Source organism: Terrapene carolina, unplaced genomic scaffold, assembly GCF_002925995.2.
Source record: "Terrapene carolina triunguis isolate 2854851 unplaced genomic scaffold, T_m_triunguis-2.0 Scaffold95, whole genome shotgun sequence".
Classification (NCBI taxonomy): domain Eukaryota; kingdom Metazoa; phylum Chordata; order Testudines; family Emydidae; genus Terrapene; species Terrapene triunguis.
Genome location: NW_020664446.1, coordinates 42042616 through 42064455, shown reverse-complemented (window position 1 = coordinate 42064455; position 21840 = coordinate 42042616). Strand labels below are relative to the sequence as shown.

The 21840-nt window shown below is 46.4% G+C and overlaps 1 protein-coding gene across 1 annotated transcript in view; it reads right to left on the bottom strand.

The window, feature by feature from the left end:
* Window positions 1–20479, bottom strand: part of UNC5B (unc-5 netrin receptor B) — a 154696-nt gene extending 134217 nt beyond the window's left edge. The window contains exon 1 of the mRNA XM_024206604.3: window positions 20335–20479. Within this exon, the coding sequence (XP_024062372.1) occupies window positions 20335–20425 (91 nt within the window). The 5' untranslated portion in view covers window positions 20426–20479. The remainder of the gene's footprint in view (window positions 1–20334) is intronic.
* Between the last annotated feature and the right edge of the window lie 1361 nt (window positions 20480–21840).

Below are 21840 nucleotides of genomic sequence, written 5' to 3'. Positions count from 1 at the left end.
GGGCTCTGGGCAGGGTGTTGGGGTGGGGGCAAGGGCTCTGGCTGGGGGTGCGGGCTCTGGGGTGGGCCAGGGATGAGGGGTTTGGGGTTCAGGCGGGTGCTCCAGGCTGGGGAGTGGGGCCAAGGGGCTCAGAGTGTGAGAGAGGACACCAGGCTCGGGCAGGGGTTTGGAGTGTGGGAGGGGGCTCAGGGCTGGGGCATGGGGGTTAGGGTGCGGGAGAGAATGCGGGAGGGGGTACAGGCTCCGGGAGGGACTCTGGGTGCAGGAGGAGGTTCCAGTCTGGGGCAGGGGATTGGGGCATAGGAGGGGGTACGGGGTGCAGGCTCCAGGAGTATGGGTGTGGAAGGGGGCTCAGGGCTGGGCCAGGAGGTTGGCATGTGGGAGGGAGTTCGGGGTGCGGGTTCTGGGCAGCGCTTACCTCAGGTGGCTCCTGAAAGTGGCCAGCATGTCCCTCTGATTCCTAGGCACAGGGGCGGCCAAGGGGCTCCACGTGCTACTCCCGTCCACAGGTGCCGCCCCCGCAGCTCCCATTGGCCGTGGTTCCTGGCCAATGGGAGCTGCAGAGCCAGTGCTCGGAGTGGCACAGCAGGAGCAGGGGCAGCATGCGGAGCCCCCGCTGGCCGCGCCTGCACCTAGGAGCCGGAGGGATATGCCAGCCGCTTCCAGGAGCTGCGCTGAGCCAGCCACTGTAGCCAACCAGACTTTTAGCGGCCTGAGCTACCAGGGTCCCTTTTCGACCAGGCGTTCCGGTTGAAAACTGTACGCCTGGCAACCCTACTCCCCTTCAAGTTAGCGGTTTGAGGAAAACTCAGCAATGTGAGCATCAGAGTATTCCTTCTGGCTATGGAAGCGGGGTGATCCACTCTTAATGTCTGCCAGAGAAGGTGCAGGACACCACTTAAAAATCATGAGTAGCTCCCTGGAAGATTTTATCTAGGCTGAAAATGAAAACTGGGCCACCTGCCTTGGTTTTCTTGCAAACCCAGTGAACAGCAAAAGAAACGGATGATTTGCTTACTAGGCCTTCAATTTTGCTCAATCTCCCCTCTAGCTTGCACAGTTGCAATTGAAGAAGCATGCACATGGCTAAATCCAGGATTCAAAAAAATTGTGACAATCATAATTTTTTGATGGACGACCAAGTCTGAGATCAACCTTGTCCTTGGATAAATCACCTCAAAATATTTCTCCCAGCCTTCTTCACTAGGCATTTGCCACCTGGTCTAACCCAGCTCTGAGTTAAGTACTAGTCCTATGTCTGCTCTGCAGCGTCCACCAGAGGAGCAAAAACGTGTGTGCAGTTGTCCTATTGGAGACACACCGCTAATGTCCGATGCCAGTATTCTTACTGGAGTCTAACACTAAATTAGACACTCCCTCTCCTGATCAGAGACAGTTGAGTGAATTGTCCCAGAGGGGCAACGGGGGTAGGAGGGTGAGCTAAATGTTGTGACATCCATTCAGTAAAATCCCACGGTCTGAAACAAAGCCTTCTGTTATCATTATTAAAAACTGGTGCATGAAAGGAGGAATCTGACTGGCTAATAAAGGTTCTGACCATGCAAGTATCCAGGATAGCTACCCAGGGTTGCTATGATAGTGTAATAAGAACAATTTTATAAATCCTTCAAGAAAACACACATTCACACACACACAAAAGAAGAGGGAAAAAGGTCTTGAGGGTCAGCACGTTACCTTCGCTTGCTAAGCTGCAATTAAAGGCATCAGTTAAGACAGACAAACAAAGCTGGTGCTTATCAAAGTTACACTGTGTGTGGCCTAATGCCGCCAGCTGGTGGCAGTCTCAGCCTAGCCTGTAAACACAAGGATTTTCACCCACAACCTCTGAGAGCTGATGGCTGGCTCCATGAGTTCTAACGCTATGGGCTTGTCTACCCTTGCAGCTGTGCCACTGTAGCGCTTAGTGAAGACACTATCAATGCCGACAGGAAAGCTTTTCTCATCGGTGTAGGTCCTCCACCTCCCCGAGAGGCGGTAGCTACGTCGATGGGAGAAGACACTCCCGTCGACATAGTGCTGTCTATGCTGGGAGTTCAGTCGGTGTAACTGCATCGCTCCGGGGTGTGGATTTTCTGACGACCTAGCTATACCGACATAAGTTTGTAGTGTAGACCAGTGTCAAGACCCAAGTTCAGCACCAGTCATTTCCAAACTCTTACAGACTGCCATTTTCATTTTACTCAGAGACGGGCTTTTAAGAGGGTGGAGACAATTCACATAGGATTCCTCAGCAGAAAAAGGAAATATCCAAAATGGTGGAATTTGAGGAGAGGCTCACTGGGCAGTCACTTATATGCCACACACTGACAGATGCTATATAAAAACCTAAGATAGATAAAGAACTAGGAATTTCCTTCTAGAACCCAGAGTTCAGACCTGACTTGTGTTAAAAGGTCAGAGGAATCCGATAATGTCTACTGCCCATTTGTTCCATCAAAATACACTACACAATTCAGCACAGCCTGCGCTCCGAAGAAAACCAAGACTGAAACTGAACTGCAAGGCTCTAGGATTGGAATGCCATGGGTGTTACAGGCCAGGACTGAGGTGCACGGACAGAGAGCGGGAAGCTCACACATTGCTTGCTTGGGCTATGTTTGGTTCTAGGCAGTGCAAATGGTTCCTTGTTTTCATAAACATTGAAACAAAAGCTGGAACACATGAACATACAAAACAGCAACACTTACTATGTTAATGCTTATCTCTGAACTTAAACTACAGTAAAAACCAACAGGCCAGGGAAGGAGTTCAATGGGGGCTGTAAACCATGTAACAGTGTGATCACCCAGAGGCATATTGGGAAGAATCTGCCAGCAGAACAGCCCCACTGCTGTCCCCCGAATCTATCAGAACACTCAATCTACTGTAAGATTATGCAACTTCTGGGGGGGAACAGCAGATGGTGGGTTTGTTCTAATGGCACTAAGCCCATCACTAACACTAAATGTTCTTGACATAATGCTTGGGAGTTGGACTATTCTGACCTTTGGTTCAGAATGGGGAGGCAGGAGGAGGAGCTGTCAGGGATTTTTTGGAAAATAAAAATAAAAAACCCCAAACAAAACAAAAAACAAGAGAAAAGACAGTTAACTCTAGCTTTGCTTAAATCCCTCCCCATCTCACTCTCATCTTCCCCGCCCCCTGCTACCACCATGAACAGTAATTCTGGCAGTACATGAAAAGCTATTTCAATTCCAGTGAAGCAGGGACCAAGAACAGACTCCTCCTCCCAAAACATGTAAAATTCCAGGAAAGAGCTCCATAAAATAATGGCAGGCACAGGCCTTCAACCTAGAATCTATCTCACCAGACCTCCGATAAAAGGACAAAGTTCTAACAGAAAACAGCTACAAACACACACTGTCCAGTCATCTCCTAGGTTCTAATGGGATTTCAGCAGCCCTGAAAAGCAAACATCAGGCACAGAACTGACGGGAACAACAAGGAGTCTGGTGGCACCTTAAATACTAACAGATTTATTTGGGCATAAGCTTTTGTGGATAAAAAACCGAAGAAGTGAGGATTTTTACACACGAAAGCGTATGCCCAAATAAATCTGTTAGTCTTTAAGGTGCCACCGGACTCCTTGTTGTTTTTGTGGATACAGACTAACACGGCTACCCCCTGATACAGAACTGATGGGGTCTCCTACCTCATGTTCTCTCATATAATTAGAGACCTTAAAGTCCTCTCTCTCTGGCTGAAGGCAGGGAAGAAGTGACAATATGCAGCAGGGTGAGAGGCTTAAAGAGAGCCCTTAGTCTCTTCCTAACTAACCTCTCACTGCCCCAGCTAGCTAGCTATTTAGTGGCCATTTCAAGTTGTTACTTTGTACTATCTGGTTTCAAGATGTTTTCCCAAGAGGGCCCCTGAAGCAAGATAAAATGTGCAATTCCTGATGCAAGTAACCCAGACACCTCACAGCAGAAACAAGACAGCTTGTTTGCAGTGGGTTTAGGTTTAGTATTATTCAGACCAACAGTATAGGACACTGCTCCCTGGCTTAATTTTAAGATTGAAAAGAGAAGTCCTCTAGGTGAGTCCTGCTGAGAATGGGGTGAGGGGACCAAACTCAAGGGAGGAAATACTGAAGGCAGGGCCTACGCAAAATGATTATGCAGCCACATAACTGCTGCATAATTGTGCTGGGAGAGTCTAAGCGTTCATTTAAAGAGAAGTCTCTAGCCCTCATGTTTGCAGGGAAAAAAACCCTTCAAAATATGACCCAAAATGCAAAACGCTGCAGCACTGTCTGAAGGGAGTTAAAAATAAATCAGCCAAATTAGAAACTATGTTTTGTGTTGTATTCACAGTTCTTACTGTTTATATAGGATAAACAGAGGGTGGAAGAAATGACTGAAAGTGGCTTGTATCTGGGCTGGGTAGTGGCCTATGTGAAATGAGTTGGTGGCCTCAGGCCAGGTCCCAGTGGACAGAATGTCCACATTACAGGAACCACCACCATAATTGGCACTAATTAGCAGCCTAATTGCCAGTCTCTGCAGAGGACGGCCTACCTCCTTGCCCCTAGAGGTTGTCCCTTCAGGTCAAAGTGGGGAAGTTTGCCCTAACATTTGCCTGTGCTGTACCCACTCTGTGGATAAACATAGGGCTTTACTCTGCAATTTTATGGATAAACCACTCTCTAGTTGGCTGAAGGACAGTCTGTTCTCTAAGCCAATGAAAATATAGCAAATCAATGATACAGTAAAACATGGCCTGTCAAAAATACAACAGAATTCACTGTTTTGCTAACAGTCATCCCATACAATCGGTAAGTCTCCATGGGGTATAACAAATAAAGTCCTGGGACAGAACAATACCAGAGGTTGAGTGTCTCCTGCGGAGACAATAGAAGTCTCTTGGCACCATCTCAATGTTTGTTTTTGATTACCTGTATTTCAAAGCTATTATAATATATTACACAATCAAACCATGAGAAAAATGACATCCCTTTAACAAGTCTGGGAATTTAGCTCATTTGCTGCTTGGCCAGGACAGTAAGTTAAATGAAAAGGATTGGTATCAGAATAGAAATTAACCCAGTGGCAGAAAAAGCAGGAGCAGTTTTCTACCCTCTTGGCTCCCACACCTCCAGAGTACCTAATGGAGGGTCTCCAGAAGACAGGAGACATGAGTCCAGCTGGACCAAGAGAAGCTGGTACTGAGAGAAAAGCATGTGTCAGGAAGAGGAAGAGAGAATTCAAGGTGGTCAAGTTGGATGTGAAAAAGATGTTTCCATCCTCTCCCTTTCCTCAGCATCTTCCAAACTCCATGCAGTATCCCAAGGTCCCCTTCCCAGCCTTCTGCTTGCTTTAAGTCTCCTCCTTACTGAAGTCCCCATCATTTCACCAAAGGATTAGGTAGGACTCCACAAATGCATCTGTCTCAGTCAGAGTAGCTGTTCAGTAAAGCAAGGATTCTCCCCCCAAGGACTGAATGTGCTGACTTCATAATGTTCGCAACCAATGCCAATGCTAACATTTGATTGAGTGGGATATGGCACATACAGTCATATACACCTCTACCCTGATATAACGTGACCCAATATAACACGAATTAGGATATAACACGGTAAAGCAGTGCTCCGGGGGGCGGGGCTGCGCACTCCGGGGGATCAAAGCAAGTTCGATATAACGCGGTTTTACCTATAACGCGGTAAGATTTTTTTGGCTCCTGGGGACAGCGTTATATCGGGGTAGAGATGTATATTAGCTAGGTTAAAAAGTTGTAAGGCTGACCAACTCTCATGGTTTCAGGCATCAGCTGACAGCATCTTGAGTTACAAATGAATTTACCCATCCCATTCCCCATGGAGTACGCTATTTGCCCAATGCTTTATATGGGTTTTTTAAGCTGTACTAAGTAGTAACCAGTCTAACCTATTGCCAGAGGAAAATATACCAAAGCAAATGAATCTGTTCCTATGTGGCAAGGCTATTTTAGTGCCTTGGTTGTCAGCCAACAGGATGAAAAGCAAAGCCCAGCTCTAGGTTTTGTGGGGCTCTGTGAAAGTTTTCATGGACAGCCTATCCAGCAGCCTCCCCATTTATATCCAGGTCCTCTTGCCTTCATGGACTCATGGCACCCCCACTGGCCACCTCCTGCCAGCCCAAACTATCACCTGTTTGTGAGATCCATGTCCTCTGAGGAACCGTTAGATGGGTTGGGAAACCAGAAGGTGGAAGTGCAGCTTTTGAAGCAGGATTTGGGGAAGGACAGTTAGGGAGGTCAGTCTCTGCTACTGCCCACTGGTAATGGAATCAGGTGGGACCACAACCATGTTATCCAGGACGGCACTCTGTCTGGCACGTCCAAGTAAGCGCAGTGCCCCTGGAAGACCTGAGAACTCCGAGGCTAGCCACTTGGGTTGCATAGACCAGTGGATAACAAAATGCTAAAATGTGTAATACAAAGTCAGTGGTGGAGGAGAGCCCAGGCAGCAGCACCTGTTCTCTGCTGCTGGTGGGTTCCTTCCTCTACCAGGGATCTGAAACAAAGGCAGCAGCTGCACCTTAAGCAAAGTCACATACCTTTAATGGGAAAAGATACAACTTTAAGAGCAGCCCAGTGCCTACAACACACACAAGGAAATTCTCGTCAATGGGCCAAATCCTGCACCTCACTTCGGAAGATCTCCCAGAAAACTCTGTGGAAGTTTTGCCTGTGTAACAGCTGCACGATTTGGCCCAATATATTAATGTAACCAATATAAAGTAGCCAAGTCGATCAGGAAAGTGTTGGATGGTGTTTGTGTGTGTTTGTTTGGCTAAATCATGTACATGTGTTTATCAATTGGAGCAATTCTGTACATTTCCAAATACACACATACCTGTGCAGAAGACAGAGCTCTCTCATTTTGATATCTGCATGCTAACCCTCTAGCTACCAACATGAATGCACATTAACTGCTGATAACAGGTTTTGCCCACAGTATTGCTTCCTAAAAAAGAGAAAGACCTCCCCGTTTCAGCACTCTGCATCTGTCTGTGCATTATGCTAAAGGGTCTCTGGCTCTTCTCTTTTGGTGGCCTCCAAGTGAGAGAAAGGGAGCTCACCCCAGAGGCAGATGGATGTAATAAGCATTAAACTTCTCAAAATGAGATTTTCCACGCTCTTTCAAAGGAAAACAATCCCTTCGCTTTGGAGCTCAGTGCATGTGTGTGAGGAAGGGGAATTGGGGAAAAGAAAGGTCACTCAAAGGACCCTTAAAGAAATCACACTAGTGAGACCCCCTGGGAGCATAAGCAATGCTGGAATCTGGTTTTTGTTTCTGGATCGATGAAGATTTTGTAATGATTAGGAAGGCAATCCATCCCTTCTGTGGACTGCAGTTACACCCCCCACCTCCAGCTGGAGGAGAGCTCACTCCACTGCAGATAAGTCTCTGTTTTAGAAAATAAAAACGCAGGCAGGGGAATCTCCCTGTGAGTTCTTGCACTGGAGGGTGGGGCCCGCTGGCTGCAGGGAACAGGGGTAATTTCCTTTATATTACATTTTAGCTGAAGATGCCATGATTCTAAAACAGCACCCCTCCCCAGCTCTCATTCTACTTCATTGAAAAGAAAATGGAAACACGTCTGGGTGGTTAGGGTTCATTAATTATATGTCTCTCTTTTTTGTGAATAACTCATGGGCTACATCAGACCAGACTTGGAGGGAGATCGACTGAGAAAGAAGCTTTACAATCTGTGGCATTGTTATTCACTAACAAAAGGACCCCTACTTGTCCACAGAGAGGGAGAGTGTAGATGCTCAGTCAAACGGTCTTTCAATGCTTACAGATTCAGATGCGTTGGAGCCCTTCCAAGTCTACCTACTGTATAACCGGATACACGTTCTTTAGATGGGCTTCCATTCACTCTGTTCTTCACTTTCTGAGTCCCACCTCCTCGTCAGATTTTGCTCTTTTCTTTCTGTACTTTTAACATGCAATAATAAACTAAGCTGAGGGGGAAAGAGGCCAGAATGGAAGGAAGAAGTAGATCCAAAATGTTTGCCTTTGCAGTCTCATGGCTATGTGAACTAAGCCCCACATTTCAATGACAATAAATGCTTCCCCACCAGCTCATTGGAAATATTTCATCTGCAGAAACAAAGCTCCAGGAAGAAGCATGGCCTTGTGGTTAAGGCACAGAACTAGCACTCCGGAGACTTGGGTTCTATTTCTGGCTCTGTCACAGGCTTCCTACATGACTCTAAAGAAGCTATTTGACCTCTGTTTTCTCTAGCTGTGAAATGGGAATGATCATATTTACCACAGGGGGGTGTTTGAGATTGGTAAAGTGTTTGGAGAGCCTCAGGTGGAAAGTGTCATACAAGAACAAAGTATAATCCAGGCCTTCAGGTGTAGCCACAGACATTCACACATATGCACAGGGATGTGGACATGAATCTCACACACACTTCAGGCAGTTTCAAGGATTTCTCACAGGGCCTTTGTGAAAAGATATTCCCTCTCTTTTCTCCCACAAAACCACATTAATATTCAAATGATGGCACTGAGCAAGGTCAGCAATTTATTATCTCCTCTCCTGTTATTTTCCAGGGTCTAAAAGGGTGATTATGGACCTACTGAAGAGTCTTCAGCAAGGGAGCTGTGGAATAAATATGGAAGCATTGCAAGGGGAATTACAGTGACCTACTAGCAGCAAAGAGGGTGGGAGTCCTGCAGGGCGGGCTGGTATGAGGAACAGAGCACACAGGCCGTTTAAGTGACCTAATGAGACGGTGTGGGTCCTACAGGGCAGGATGGGAGGGGAAACAAAACACATAGCACACAAAATCTGCCCTTTCCTCACAGACTCCCTCCACATGCTGCTCATCTCTTGCCTTGATCATTGCAGCTGTCTCCTCAGAGTCTGTCTAAAATCCCACTGTTAAAGGCACCTTTTTCTTCCTGTTTGAAATTCTCTGTTGAATCTGATGCTGTAAGAGACAGGAAAGCAAACTCCTCATTTTCACCTGCAAGGCTCTATGTCCTCTTGTCCTCACCTATAGCTCTGCCCCATCCCCTCTCCCTTCACCTACACTCTTCCCAGTCCTCTAGCCATACTCCTCCATTTGTCTCCTCCTCTTACTCTTGGCTGCTTTCCTCCTTAGATCTTGCCCTCTACACTCCCTATGTCCTTACCTGCCAAACACCCCCTTTCTCCTCCTTAAAACACAGCTCGCTCCTCATTCAATCTCCCCTCCCTTCTTACCACTGGCAATTCCATCCCCTGAGGAGCTGTCCTCCTTATCTTATTTATACTCTAAGCCCTCCAAAGTAGGGAGCATATCTTTATACAAGTTTGTAAAGTATCCTGCATATTTACAGCCTTATCTGTTTTCTCATAAACAACAATAGGGCGCTAAAGAGACCTAATGAAAGGGGTGCAGGGCCTGAAGGACTTTCTGGGACAAGAAACAAACAACACAGGAAGTTTGAGTGACCTCGTGGGAGGGGATGTAGCTCCTGAAGGACAGAATGGAATGAATTGCAAGAGCACATTACAGGGAGCACCTAGTAGGCTGTCAGCTGTGCATGATAGGCTGGAATGGGGAAGGAAGCACACACAGATTAAGTGACCCACTGAAGGGTGTGAGCTATGTGGGACATCCTGGAGCAGGTCCTGCATTAAATACTTAGTTCATATTCCTTCTCCTTTTTAAGTTGGGCCCTACCAAATTCACGGCCATGAAAAACGCGTCAGACCGTGAAATCTGGCCTTTTGTGTGCTTTTATCCTATACTATACAGATTTCACAGGGGCGACCAGCGTTTCTCAAATTGGGGGTCCTGACCCAAAAGGGAGTTGCAGGGGGGTTTCAAGGTTATTTTAGGGGGGTCGCAGTATTGTCACCCTTACTTCTGTGCTGCCTTCAGAGCTGGGCGGCCAGAGAGCAGCAGCTGTTGGCTGGGCGCCCACCTCTGAAGGCAGTGCCCCGCCAGCAGCAGTACAGAAATAAGGGTGGCGATACCATACCATGCCACCCTTACTTCTGCGCTGCTGCCTTCAGAGCTGGGCAGCCGGAGAGTGGCGGCTGCTGACTAAGGGCCCAGCTCTGCAGGTAGCAGCACAGAAGTAAGGGTGGCAATACCACAACACATCATCCTTACTTCTGTGTTGTTGCTGGCGATGGCTCTGCTTTCAGAACTGGGCTCCCAGGCAGCAGGGACTGCTCTCCAGCTGCTCAGCTCTGAAGGCAGCACTGCCGCCAGCAGTAGCACAGAAGTAAGGGTAGCAGTACCGCTATCCCCCCACAATAACCTTGTGACACCCCTCAGACACACATATTTAAACAGCTGAACTCGTGAAATTTACGATTTTTAAAATCCTATGACCGTGAAGTTGACCAAAATGGGCTGTGAATTTGGTAGGGCCCTATTTTTAAGTGTTGCTTTGCATAGTCTTTCCCAGTTGAATTCTTGTTTGAACTGTGGGGTTTGTGCTGGATCTTTCCTTTTCTAAATCAGCAGACTCAACAGAGCAGGCAAGTCCTCAGTGTCTAAGAGTTCATGCTCGATTTCCCCACCTCCTCCACTCATACTGACACAGAGGTCTACAGCAAATGGCCGGGGAGAGAGAGTGTCCACGTGCAGCCTGCCATGGCCTATTTCACGGCCAGCCAAGCTTCCCCATGAGCCAAATTAACTGTAGCCTGCCATGACCAGCGGCAGTAAAGAAGACCCTATCAAGAGGGCCCCAACTCAGCAGACACACAAAGGGGACAAAGAAGTGGCTTCTGGCAACTGCCGCTATGTGACACACAGAACACAATAGCTGTGGTGCTTGCACCGAGTCTGGCACTTTAAAGGGGGAATTGGTTTCAGAGCAAGAGAAGGCTGCTTTCCCCTGCCACTATGTAGGGCACAGTATTGCCAACCACAGGCATTCCAAAGCCCTGAGTCAGGCCCCCTCAAAGTCATGAGATTTGAAAATTAATATATTTTGGGTTCTTCTTATTTGCTTTCCATTTTCCGAACCTTTTGGACGTCATGTTTTCTAGCTTTTCTCCACAACTATGAGGGCTAGAAACTTACTTCAAAACAAACAAACAAAATAAAATGATGAGATTCTCAGGCAATAACAGGAGCTAGGGCTTTAAGACAGATACCAAATACCTTCATTTTCATGATGTAACATTTCTTATGGCAACAGGCAAGGCTTTCATTCTTCAGCCAGGCATGTACTGACTCTTTGCTAGGTCCAACTGCACCTGCCATGTTAGGGATCGTTTTATGTCTACACTGCAAAAATAGATAACAATTGTTCTTTTCTGTGTAGTGTTAGGTGGACTGCAGATACATTTTGGTGCAACGGCATGCAGATCATGTGGTGCACATACCAATCCATCTGTCTTTATAGCAGCACTGCTACTATCCAAAGCCCAATGAATCAATGGAAAGACTCTCATTGACTTGTATGGACTTTGGATAAGGTCGTCATAGATAAGAGCTCTGGTTCAGGGAGAAGATCGCGCACTTTGACTTTCCTTCTCTCTGGAGTGCTCATGCAGGAATGATGCTTGGTGAGAAGGGGGATCTAGAGCTCTACTGAGAAATATGCCCCACTGGTGAAAAATAAAATCACAATCCACTTCAGTCACAGGCCTACACACAGCTGGGGAGTAGCAGACCCATTCAAAGGAAATACAAAACAGCCTCCTTCATTCAGGAAGAAACCCTATTTTGTGTCCTAGGCTCTCGTTCCTCAAGCTCAAAGGACTAGAAATGCTGTGGAAACAGCAAATAAAATCCTGGACCCACTGAAGTCAGTGGCAAAACTCCCATTGACTTCATCAAGGCCAGGATTTCACTCAGCATCAGCAGCCTCTCTGTGGTGTGGAAGGGAGTCCCATAGTTCAGTCTATAGCACCATCTACTCTGGTCAAGTAAACAACATCATGGAACGGAGTCCCAGCCAATCCTTCTTAGCTGGAAAGATAGCTGGGCTATGCCATGGGATGAAGAGTTACTGCACTTTATTTATAAAAAAAAAAAAAAAAAGTACTTAATTTCATGTAGACCAATTTCTAGAGTAGATGAAATTTTCCAAATTTTGATTTTGCAATGAAAGTTTTATTAAAATATGGGATGAATTTTACACAAAAAAGTCATTCTACTTTCTGGTAAGCATAGAGCTGAGCAACATTTTCTGAATTTCGAAATTGGGATGAAGTTTGAGATTTTGACAAAATAGGATGAATTCCGCACAAAATTTTCCCCCATTTTTCAACCTGCTCAAGTAATTTCTAGTTGTTCTTTCCCAAGTCCTTCCCTTTTCTCACACAAACAAAAAGAATATTTCTAAACATAGCTACAATGGGAAAGTAAGGATTAATTTCACTCAACCGCAGTTGTCATATTTAAAGAAATAGACATGTTCTTTCCTTACACCCCTAGTACCACCTTTAATTATTAGAACAGAAGGGATTTTAGAAGAGCAGTGTGTGCTGTTTGCCTATGCTGAGTGACATGCAGAAAGTAATCACAATGCACTCAGCCAACTTCACTGATTTGCACTGAGCCCCTTTCTAGATCTCAAGCACTAGCACAACAGAGCTATTGTGTCTGGATTCCCAACACTGCAGCAAAGTGACAAAACTTACTCCAGATTGAAAGGAACAAGGCTTAAAAAAGATTCAACAAAACCAATGTAAGTGTACCTGAAAGTGTTCTCATTTGCATTAGGGGCTATGAAACCCTTTGATACAAATCCTAAATGTTAGACATAAATGGCATCCCTAGAACCCAGCCCCTTGCTCACAGCAGATTCCAGGGTGGGAGCTCAAAAAAAGACAGGCATCCCCAGGAATAACCACAGGAAGGGTTTCAAGTGTGTTGTGGGTGAAAATATAACAGAGACTGGTGAAAGCACGGGAACAGAATCCGGTTCCACCACAGCCCAGACTTCTTGAGGCTCAGTAATCCCAGCTGCCATCACTCACTTCCATGGTCTCTCTTTTTCACCCTTGTTTAAATAGGAATACATTGAACACCCAGTTGGGAAAGAAGGAAGTTACCCCTGCAGTTTCCTCTCTAACAGGTACTGTTGTGTGCCTGTGTACATCTGCCTCTCTTCCCAAGTAGCCAGCAGAGGCGAGTCAGTTCAATCACAATGGAGCCTAGAAAGGCCCTCAGGGGAAAACAACCTTTTTGGGGACAAATGAAGCAGGTTTTCATTAACAATCAGATCAGGGCAACAGCTCAGCCTCAAACTGGGAAAACAAACCGAGATCAAGGTCACCGAGAAGGTCCAGGGCAGTCGCTCTCCGGCTTTCTCTGCAGCAATCCTAAATCCTGAGCACCTGGAGGAACACCCAAGGGATTTTGAGGTGTTGTTATCCTCCGATAGAATGTCCACTCCCAACACCAGCTATTGCACTTGGACTCCTCTTTACTTCAACCCTCCCCATCCACAGGGGAAAGCTTTACCAGAGTCAAACTCTATTGCTTATTCTTTAATGCACCCACACACGCGCACATGCACACCCCTCTCTTCATCAGCAGAGAAACAAGTATCTCTGTCATGGAAGAGATAAAGAGTTACAGTGAGATTATTGCAGCTAGATCGTGCAAGGTGAGAATTATTTCCAGGCCATGCATCATTATCAACATCACAGCTTCTTGGGTAAATCATTTATATAAGACTGGGAGAAGGCAAGCGAGGGGGAGAGGGTCGAGGTCCTTGCATGTGGGCTGGTGATCAGGAGTGTGCTATTGTGTGCAGGATGCATGTGAATGAGTGTCAGCATACTTGGGGAGGGAAGGAGGGAGTGTGTAGACAGTAGCAGAGTGGTGTTTGCTGAACAGCACTGAATTAAACCCACATTGCTAAAGAGATGCTAATACGCACTCTTTGTTGCAGGGGAGAAATGTGCAAGTTTCCACTGACTCTGCTGCTGTTATGTAGAAGGGAAGGAAAGAGGCAAACAAAAGAGAGAGAAAGATGAAGAGAAGAGGAAAGACAAGACCTGGGGCGGGGGGGAGGTTTGGAGTGAGAAGAGATTTGTAATTTATGCCTCCACTTCAGCAAATGTTTTCACTAACATTAGCATTGCTAAAGCTGAAAGGACATAAGCGAATAAGAAACAGCAGGAACCTGTGGCTTTACGGCACTAACATCTGCTGTAATGAACTCCTCGCAGACTCCGTTACAGCCCCTTCCATCATCACCTCAGTGCTGGCCACTTCCTGCCTGCTCTCCAGACACACTGCCAGCAAATCCAGGAACCCAAATATTAGCCATGTGGGCGCCTTTTGGGTGACGGCATCAAGCCACTCAGCCAGGCCTGTGTGTCTTTTGAAAGAAAGGAAGAATGAAAGAACGAAAGAAAAAAAAGTAGCTCAGAATGTGGAGCTCCCATTTACCTACAGGGATCACACTGCATGCCAGCTCATGTCAAAATACACCATAAAGGGGGAAGTCATGGAACTAGTGACTTTACAGTGTCATTACAATCAGAAAAGAAACTAAGTAAAGAGACCGTCTTACTCAATACAGATCTGCTCCCTGGAGTCATCCAGTCATATGAGCTCTCTTTCCTGACAAACTTTTATTCCTGTTAGCATCACACAGCTAGTGCAGCAAAGGGAAAGGGACCTGGATTCCAATCTGGTTTGTACAGCATCAGCTGCACTGCCCTTCAGGGTCTAACTGTAGAATCTGTCTCCTATGTTACCACCAGTCATACAGGACACAACTTGACTTTTCAGGCTGTGTGTGCAGAGTTGCTGGTTAGAAAAATCTTTAGATTTGCAAGCAAAGAAAATGGCACCTGAAGTCCTAAACACAGAACCCCACGGTGTCATTTTCACAGATTCACTGTTCTCAACAGAAACATTTAGTATAATGAGACAGCAAGAGGGGACCTGTTTTTTATTTTAGGAAGGGGACCCAGTCCAAGAATAAGGGGGGGGGGAGAAATAGACAACATAGGAGAAGTTCAAACATGGCTGATTTCAGCCAAGCAGGTCTCTTTCCTATGCAATTTCTGGCTTCACTGACTGGTCAATCTAATGTCTCTCTCCCTTTGCCATACAGTTGCAATGACATCACTTGGGAGGAATTCCACTGGGATTCACATAAACAGCATGTAGAATTCCATAGGCATCCACTTTCCAATTAGTTTGGGATAATGGTGCTAGCTTATTTTGTTACTGCACTGTCTTCCCAATAGTTTGCCTGGGGCCTATTATGAAAGGGCCAAACTGAAAACTACAGATCCTCAATTAAGGCTCTCTAGCTTAGAGGATCCAGAGGTGCCCCTGGCTGTGTATTTGGGGCTATGGTGCCTGAAGAAGCCTACACCTTAGTGTACCCATATCAGCTAGGCAAGGGCCTGCAATCCTGGCTGGGGACAAGAAGTTTCCTTCTCTTTCCTGTTACCTTTTCTGTATATTAATGGGCAAGAGACCCAGGTGTAAGACCCCTTCAAAAAGTGATGAAAGTGCAAAACTGACAGCGCTGGAGAAAACCTAGCATGGTGCAGGCAGTGCTGTGAAACTTTCATCAGACAGCTCTGCTCATGCATCTCAATCCTGACCTGCACACCTTCTACTACTGCTATTTTAATCCTAGGCTCACAGAGATTCCATCTCTGTCAAGTAGGATAAACACCAGTGTATCTATTTTTTTAAAGCCATCTGCGTGTTGGCCCATATCTTAGTCAAACAGAAGTGATGGTGTTACCTTGCAATAAACAATCAGAGGTTCACGCTGTTTCTGGTACAGCATGGTAGTCAGTGTCACAACATCACACTCCATTTTTTCACAGCCACTACACAACCCACATAGAGTTGGCACTGAGGTGTGGGGGAAGAAAGAGGGAGAGGGAAATGTACCCTAGAGAGCTTGTGATCCTTGTTCCAAGTTGTACATGCCAATTCTAATAAAAACCAAATGCACAACAAAATCAGCTCCATGTCAGAGAATGGCAATGAATTCCCATCAAGCAAACCTTATGATCAGGGTGGTAGTAACATTTTCTGGAGCAACAAAGAAAACTCAAAGGAAGGAATACTCCTACTGTTTCTCTACTGAAAGCTCTCGAAAGATAAATAAAACCCTAAACATCACTTCCCTCTTTAACAGAAAATACAGCGCAATAAAAAATATTAAAGTTCTCTTCTATTAAAAAGAAGAGAATAAATCTCTCCTGTCAGGCCTCATATTCAGCTTTTCCCCACCCTGTTTTTAATTCCTTTTCTTCCTTTAATTATACTTTAATTCTGAGTTTAGTGCTCACAAAACTAGAGGACAGATAGCGTCAGACAGAGCAGGACAAGAGCTGTACAACCTTCCCACACATATAGATCTAATCCAATGCTTTTCTTTCTAAACCTGCACTCAGCCTGCTATTCCAGTCTTGGGCACCCACATAGTTCTGCCACCAGGCTTCAATCCTGACCTGCAGCACCCCATTCTAATCCCCATCCTGAGCCCTGCAGCTCTGACAACGCACCTAAATCCTGACCTGCAGCACCCTTACTAATCCCAGTTCCCCTGGCCTCTGTTCAACTTTGCCAACGCACTGAAATCCTGACTTGCACCACACTATTATATTCCAATAGATTGAGTCTCCCTGAAGCACGCAGTGCTAACCGTGCCAGAATATTTGTGTTTTTTTTTCTTTGTCTTTGTATCCCCTAAATGGACAAACATTCCCTATTATGGGTCAAGCTTGCAACCAACCAACTCATTTTCACTTATGCTGACCCAGGACTGAAATCTAATGTCAGTCTCTAGAAGCAAAGGTCCAGTGCATTAAAACTAGTCTGTCCCCCCAACCCTTATTTCCCCTTCCCCACATTGTAAACAGTACCTTTGTAAAAGATAAATCTTCCTAAGTGAAGCATGCTGGGGGGTTAAATCTTCTAGTTGAGAAACACTCTCAAAATTCCTACTCATCTTTAATTACCCTTTAAAATAAAGGCTTGGTTCATTTTCCTGTAAGATCACATTGTCAAAAAATGCTTTTAACAAGACGAGGACAAATCTGCACAACATCCAGTTCTGGTGACACACACCTACCACATTCCATTGTCATCCTCTTTCTTCACAATATGGGAGGAAAATGACCAGCTATGTTAGTTAGGCTTTAAAGTTTCAACAAAGATTACAAGCTGTCTGCTTGTCACAGGCTGACAGGCCACTCCAAAGGTCTGACATTTATAGTTATGGTCTCTTCCAAACTCCACAGCCATCAAACTTTATAGAGCCTCACTTTTGAGATCTAAAGCTGAAGACATCTTTTTATATCTGCACTTAAAGGGAAAACACTCGCACCTTTATTTTCCTATTGCTGGAGGGTGACACAGGATAAATGGTGCAGAATCAAGAGACAAAGAGAGGCCAGGCATCAAAAGTAAAGTCATTCTGGGTAGCATGCAGCTGAATTTTATCATAGGAATCAGGGATGGGGGTAGGAAGCAGGATACATGCTCCTTAGTTATTGGGGGGGGGATCATAAACACACACAAACAACTTGAAGGGCTCACTTTAAATGACTCATGATCACCAGATTTGTTTGCCCCTAGGAAATTTTGGGAGCTGTAAGAAAAGGCTTAGGTAACTTAGTCTGACCATGGCAGCCTGATTTACAAAATTAAGATCAAGTATGAGAAGAACATGATTCAATTCCATGTTTGAATCAATAAGAAATCAGAGTCCATAATTAAAAGGTAGTTCTAGAGTTCAGTGGTTGCAATGATTACTACATTGGCCTTTTTTTATTCCCACAGTAAGAAGCTCCTATGCCCATAATTCGAACTGCACCTCTAGTTTTTCCGGATTATTGAATAGAATGAAATTGTAAGCAGGGATGTAATTTTCCCTGCCAACAAAACAAAACATCAGTAAGAATCAAATGAATCACAAAGCTGGAGTTAATAGCGGGGCAGCTTGCAAGTCACCCACTCAGTTGGGCTTCCTTGTCTCCCTTCCTCTCCCTCATCCGTGGCCTCCAAATCATCATTTTCAAAGGAATGCACCTTTGTTATTAATATTAATTCAAAACAGGCCCACTCTCTCCATTCAGAGTCTCCATACTGTGCGGGGGCCCAATCCCATGCTTCTTGCACACCCAAGTTTCCCATTGAGTTCAGTGGGTGTTTTGGGTGCACAAAGAATGCAGAATTGAGCCTTTGATTTGGAATATCTGCTCTATTGCTTTACGTCTCTTTAATTTGTAGTACTGCACATTCGTAAACATACTCTGAATGTTCTTAAGCCAGTGCTCCTATTTCACATTCCTGAATCCCTTTAAACAATGTTCTCCATTCAGTACTGAACCTTCCCCCTATCATTAACTGCAACTTCAAAATACATCTTTAAATACCAGACTCTGGACAAATTATAATTAGCCAAGATCAAATTATAAGTGTTGCAACTTTTTAGAACTGTAACAAACACTGAACTAGAAAAGAAAGGCACTCAGCCTATGAGACTAGCAAAATATTAGCTGCTGCACAGGGTAGCAACCATTGCCAATTATAAATATTTAACCAGACACAAATTGTCACCAATATAGTCTTTGCATATCTGTCCTTCAATTTAGCCTTAGATTTCAAAATTGTCTGACATACAAAAAATTCCATCTGTTGTTCTAAAGCTCTGCCAAAAAGCAGGTCTCAGATACACAGAACAGCTTAAAGATGGACCGGTGCTCTCACAGTAGATCATGCATGGGCCTGAGAGAGAATCCCTTTTCCTTTGGACCAGTAACTTAAGAGTCTGTTACACTTTTCTACAGCACATGATGCAAAAGGATTAAGAAGCACAAAAACCTGTGGTGTACCTACCTAATTAGATAGTGTACTGTCTCCTTCCCTTCCACCACAGAAAGGTCTCTTTAATATACACACAGAACATAACATACACAGCCATTAGCAATCAGATAGGCAAAAATGTCAATGATCCACTGGAAGAGGACTTTGACTCACCCTCCTGACACTAGAGGGTCAAAACTTCTACACTGTTTCTTACTGCAAAAGTAATCTGACCATCTGAAAGGTCCAAACTCTGGTCCCCTCTTTCCCCTGGAATTTGAGGCCTTCAGCAGTAAATACTGCAGCTAAAAAGGCAAAACTAATACTGCTCATTCATTCTCCAACTCCTTTCTAGTTTCATCTGAAGATATTTATTTTCTCCCTTGCCTAGACCTCTTAATTCTTCCCACTGTAATTATTTACCTTAGAGGAAAGCATCTGAGGTTGTGTAGTTCATATGAAAGATATTATACAAACAAGGGCCTTTGAGTAACATCTTATTCCAGGATTAGACATGGAACTAATCCTGAAGTAAGATGCTACTCAGCAAAAGTAAGGAGTGGCAGAGTCAGCTCCTAAAGTTGAACTGTATTTCTGCAAACGTGAGCATGCTCCTATTTCCCTTGCATGAGACCCATTTTACTACCTGTGCTCACCGTGGATCGCCTCAAGGGCTTCAATGAGACTATTGTCAACCTAGGCAAAGGTGGAAGAACAGGGCCCATAGTTTGAGGGGTTGGAAATGCACTGGCAGGCCCTATTCCCACTTCTTTACTCACGGTCTTACAAGTAACTGACGGGCTGAACAAACATTTTTTTAAACCCCCTTTTAGAGGTATTTAATGGTGTCATTCTTTCTCTGTGCCACCATTTAACATCCATGTCCAATTTGCCTTCCTCTTCTACCAACAGTTTCCAACTTCATACAAACAACAATCAAAGAAAAAAAACCCACTTCTCAAATGCTACAGACCGAATCCAAAGTAACCTCCTGCCTGGGGCTACCCTTGAGTGTGAAGCATTTTCACTTGTGCAAAATTAATCAACGAGGTAACCAAAAGTACGGGAAGAGTTCGTGAATAACCCTCTTCCCCCCTCTGGCCGGACTGAAATAGCTTGGTTTCTTCCAGCTCCCCCTAAATCACTAGTTAGGGAGCAGTGGGAAACCAGCCCGGTGCAGATGTGGAATAATTTGCTCCAGTTTCCTCTCCAAATAGAATGGGAACGTTTCTCGGTTTTCAATGACTTAAAAACGGCTCAGCCTCGGAAGCCGCCACGGGGCCAGCAAAGCAGCGATTTTCCTGACGGCGAGCCTGTTATTAAAGCCCAGCTCGCATTCCTGCCGCCGCGGAACAGCGCGGACCCAGTCGGAGGCAGAAGGGAACAAACGTGCGGCGCTTCAGAAGCCGAGAGCGAGGGCAAACTTTGGAGGGGCTCCGGGGGGCTGCCTCCCCTGTGGGCGCCCAGCCCGACCCCCGCGGAGACAGAAGGCCGGCGGTGGCCGGGCGGAGAGGCGCCGCGGCTCGTTCATACCAACATCTTGTTGATTCGGTTCCTTACCTGCTCCGCAGCGCCCGAAGTTGCAGTGCAGCATCAGAGCCAGGAGCAGCACCCCGGGCGCGGAGACGGCCCGGCTCCGAGCTGAAGGCATCGCTCCCCGGCTGAGCGTCTGTGTCCGTCCCCTCGGGGCTGGCTCCCAGGCTCCTTCCTTCTCCTCGGCTGCCTGCTTCGCCCCGAGCCCCCCAGCTCCCCGGCACTTCCCCGGCCCGGGATCGCCTCCTCTCGGCGCGCTTGGGGGACGCGGGTCTCGGCAAGGCGAGGGAGGCGAGCCCGGGGAAGGGTCCCGCCCCTGCCGCTGGATCCCGCCGGTGCCAGGCTGGGCAGCTCCCCTCCCAAGTTGGGTGCCAAGGAGAGCGTGTCAGAGGAGCGGCCGCTGGGTGCGCATCACTGCAGGCTCCTCCTGCCGCCGCCGCCTCCCTGCCCGGGCGCTGCGCCTAGCACGGCACTTGCATCCTGCCCCCAGCCCGGCTCCTGCCACACTGCCAAGGTGTCCCGCACGCCGGAGCCCAGGCGCAGGGGGGCGGCGGTGGGCCACGAGGGGGAGCCGACAGCCGCAGCAGCGGCGTGGGCAGGGCGCAGGGGGGCGGCAGGGAGTTCGGCACGGCCCACGCCGCTCCGGCAGCAACGCGCAGCGGAAAACCCGGCTGGCTGGATCCGCAGTGAAAGCCGGAGCTGGAGCCGCTCGGCACTTCCCTCCAGTCCGCTTGGAACCTCTTCGCCCGTCAATTTCTTTTCTGCCTCCCCCTTTTCCCTTTCCTCAATGGCCCACATCTTCCCCCCTCATGCCGCGTCCCTCAAGCCCCCCCTTCCCCTCAGCTCGCTCTGGGCTTTATACATTATTACATGCAGTGAGCTTCTAGCGCCTCTGCCCCGCCATACATTGTGGGTCTAGCTAGCCATGGGGTCGGCAGCCTTTCAGAAGTGCTGTGCCGAGTCTTCATTTATTCACTCTGATTTAAGGTTTCGCCTGCCAGTAACATTTTAACGTTTTTAGAAGGGCTCTTTCTATAAGTCTATAATATATAACTAAACCATTATTGTATGTAAACTAAATAAGGTTTTTTAAATGTTTAAGACGCTTCATATAAAATTAGATTAAAATGAAGGGCCCCCAGGCCGGTGGCTAGGACCCAGGCAGTGTGAGTGCCACTGAAAATCAGCTCCCGAGCCGCCTTTGACATGCGTGCCATAGGTTGCCTATCCCTGAACACACCACCTCCCTTGTGCTTGGATTTGGTGGTGGTTACTGTACAAACATACTCCAGAGTTGCTCTTTCCTCGGATGTGCCAGGTGGAGCCGGACAGAACATCACACCTGAAAAACCCTTAAGAACACTTTTATTTCTCTCTTCCTTTATCCTCCTATCAGTCACTTAATGTGTCCCTCGCGCATTCTGTGATGTTTTCCAATGCTTCCTGCCCCCTTCCTTTTCTTTGGTCAATACTTCATTTTCCATTTGATTTTTTCCTAATTAAAAAACCAGTCCAGCTGTTTCCAAAACAATC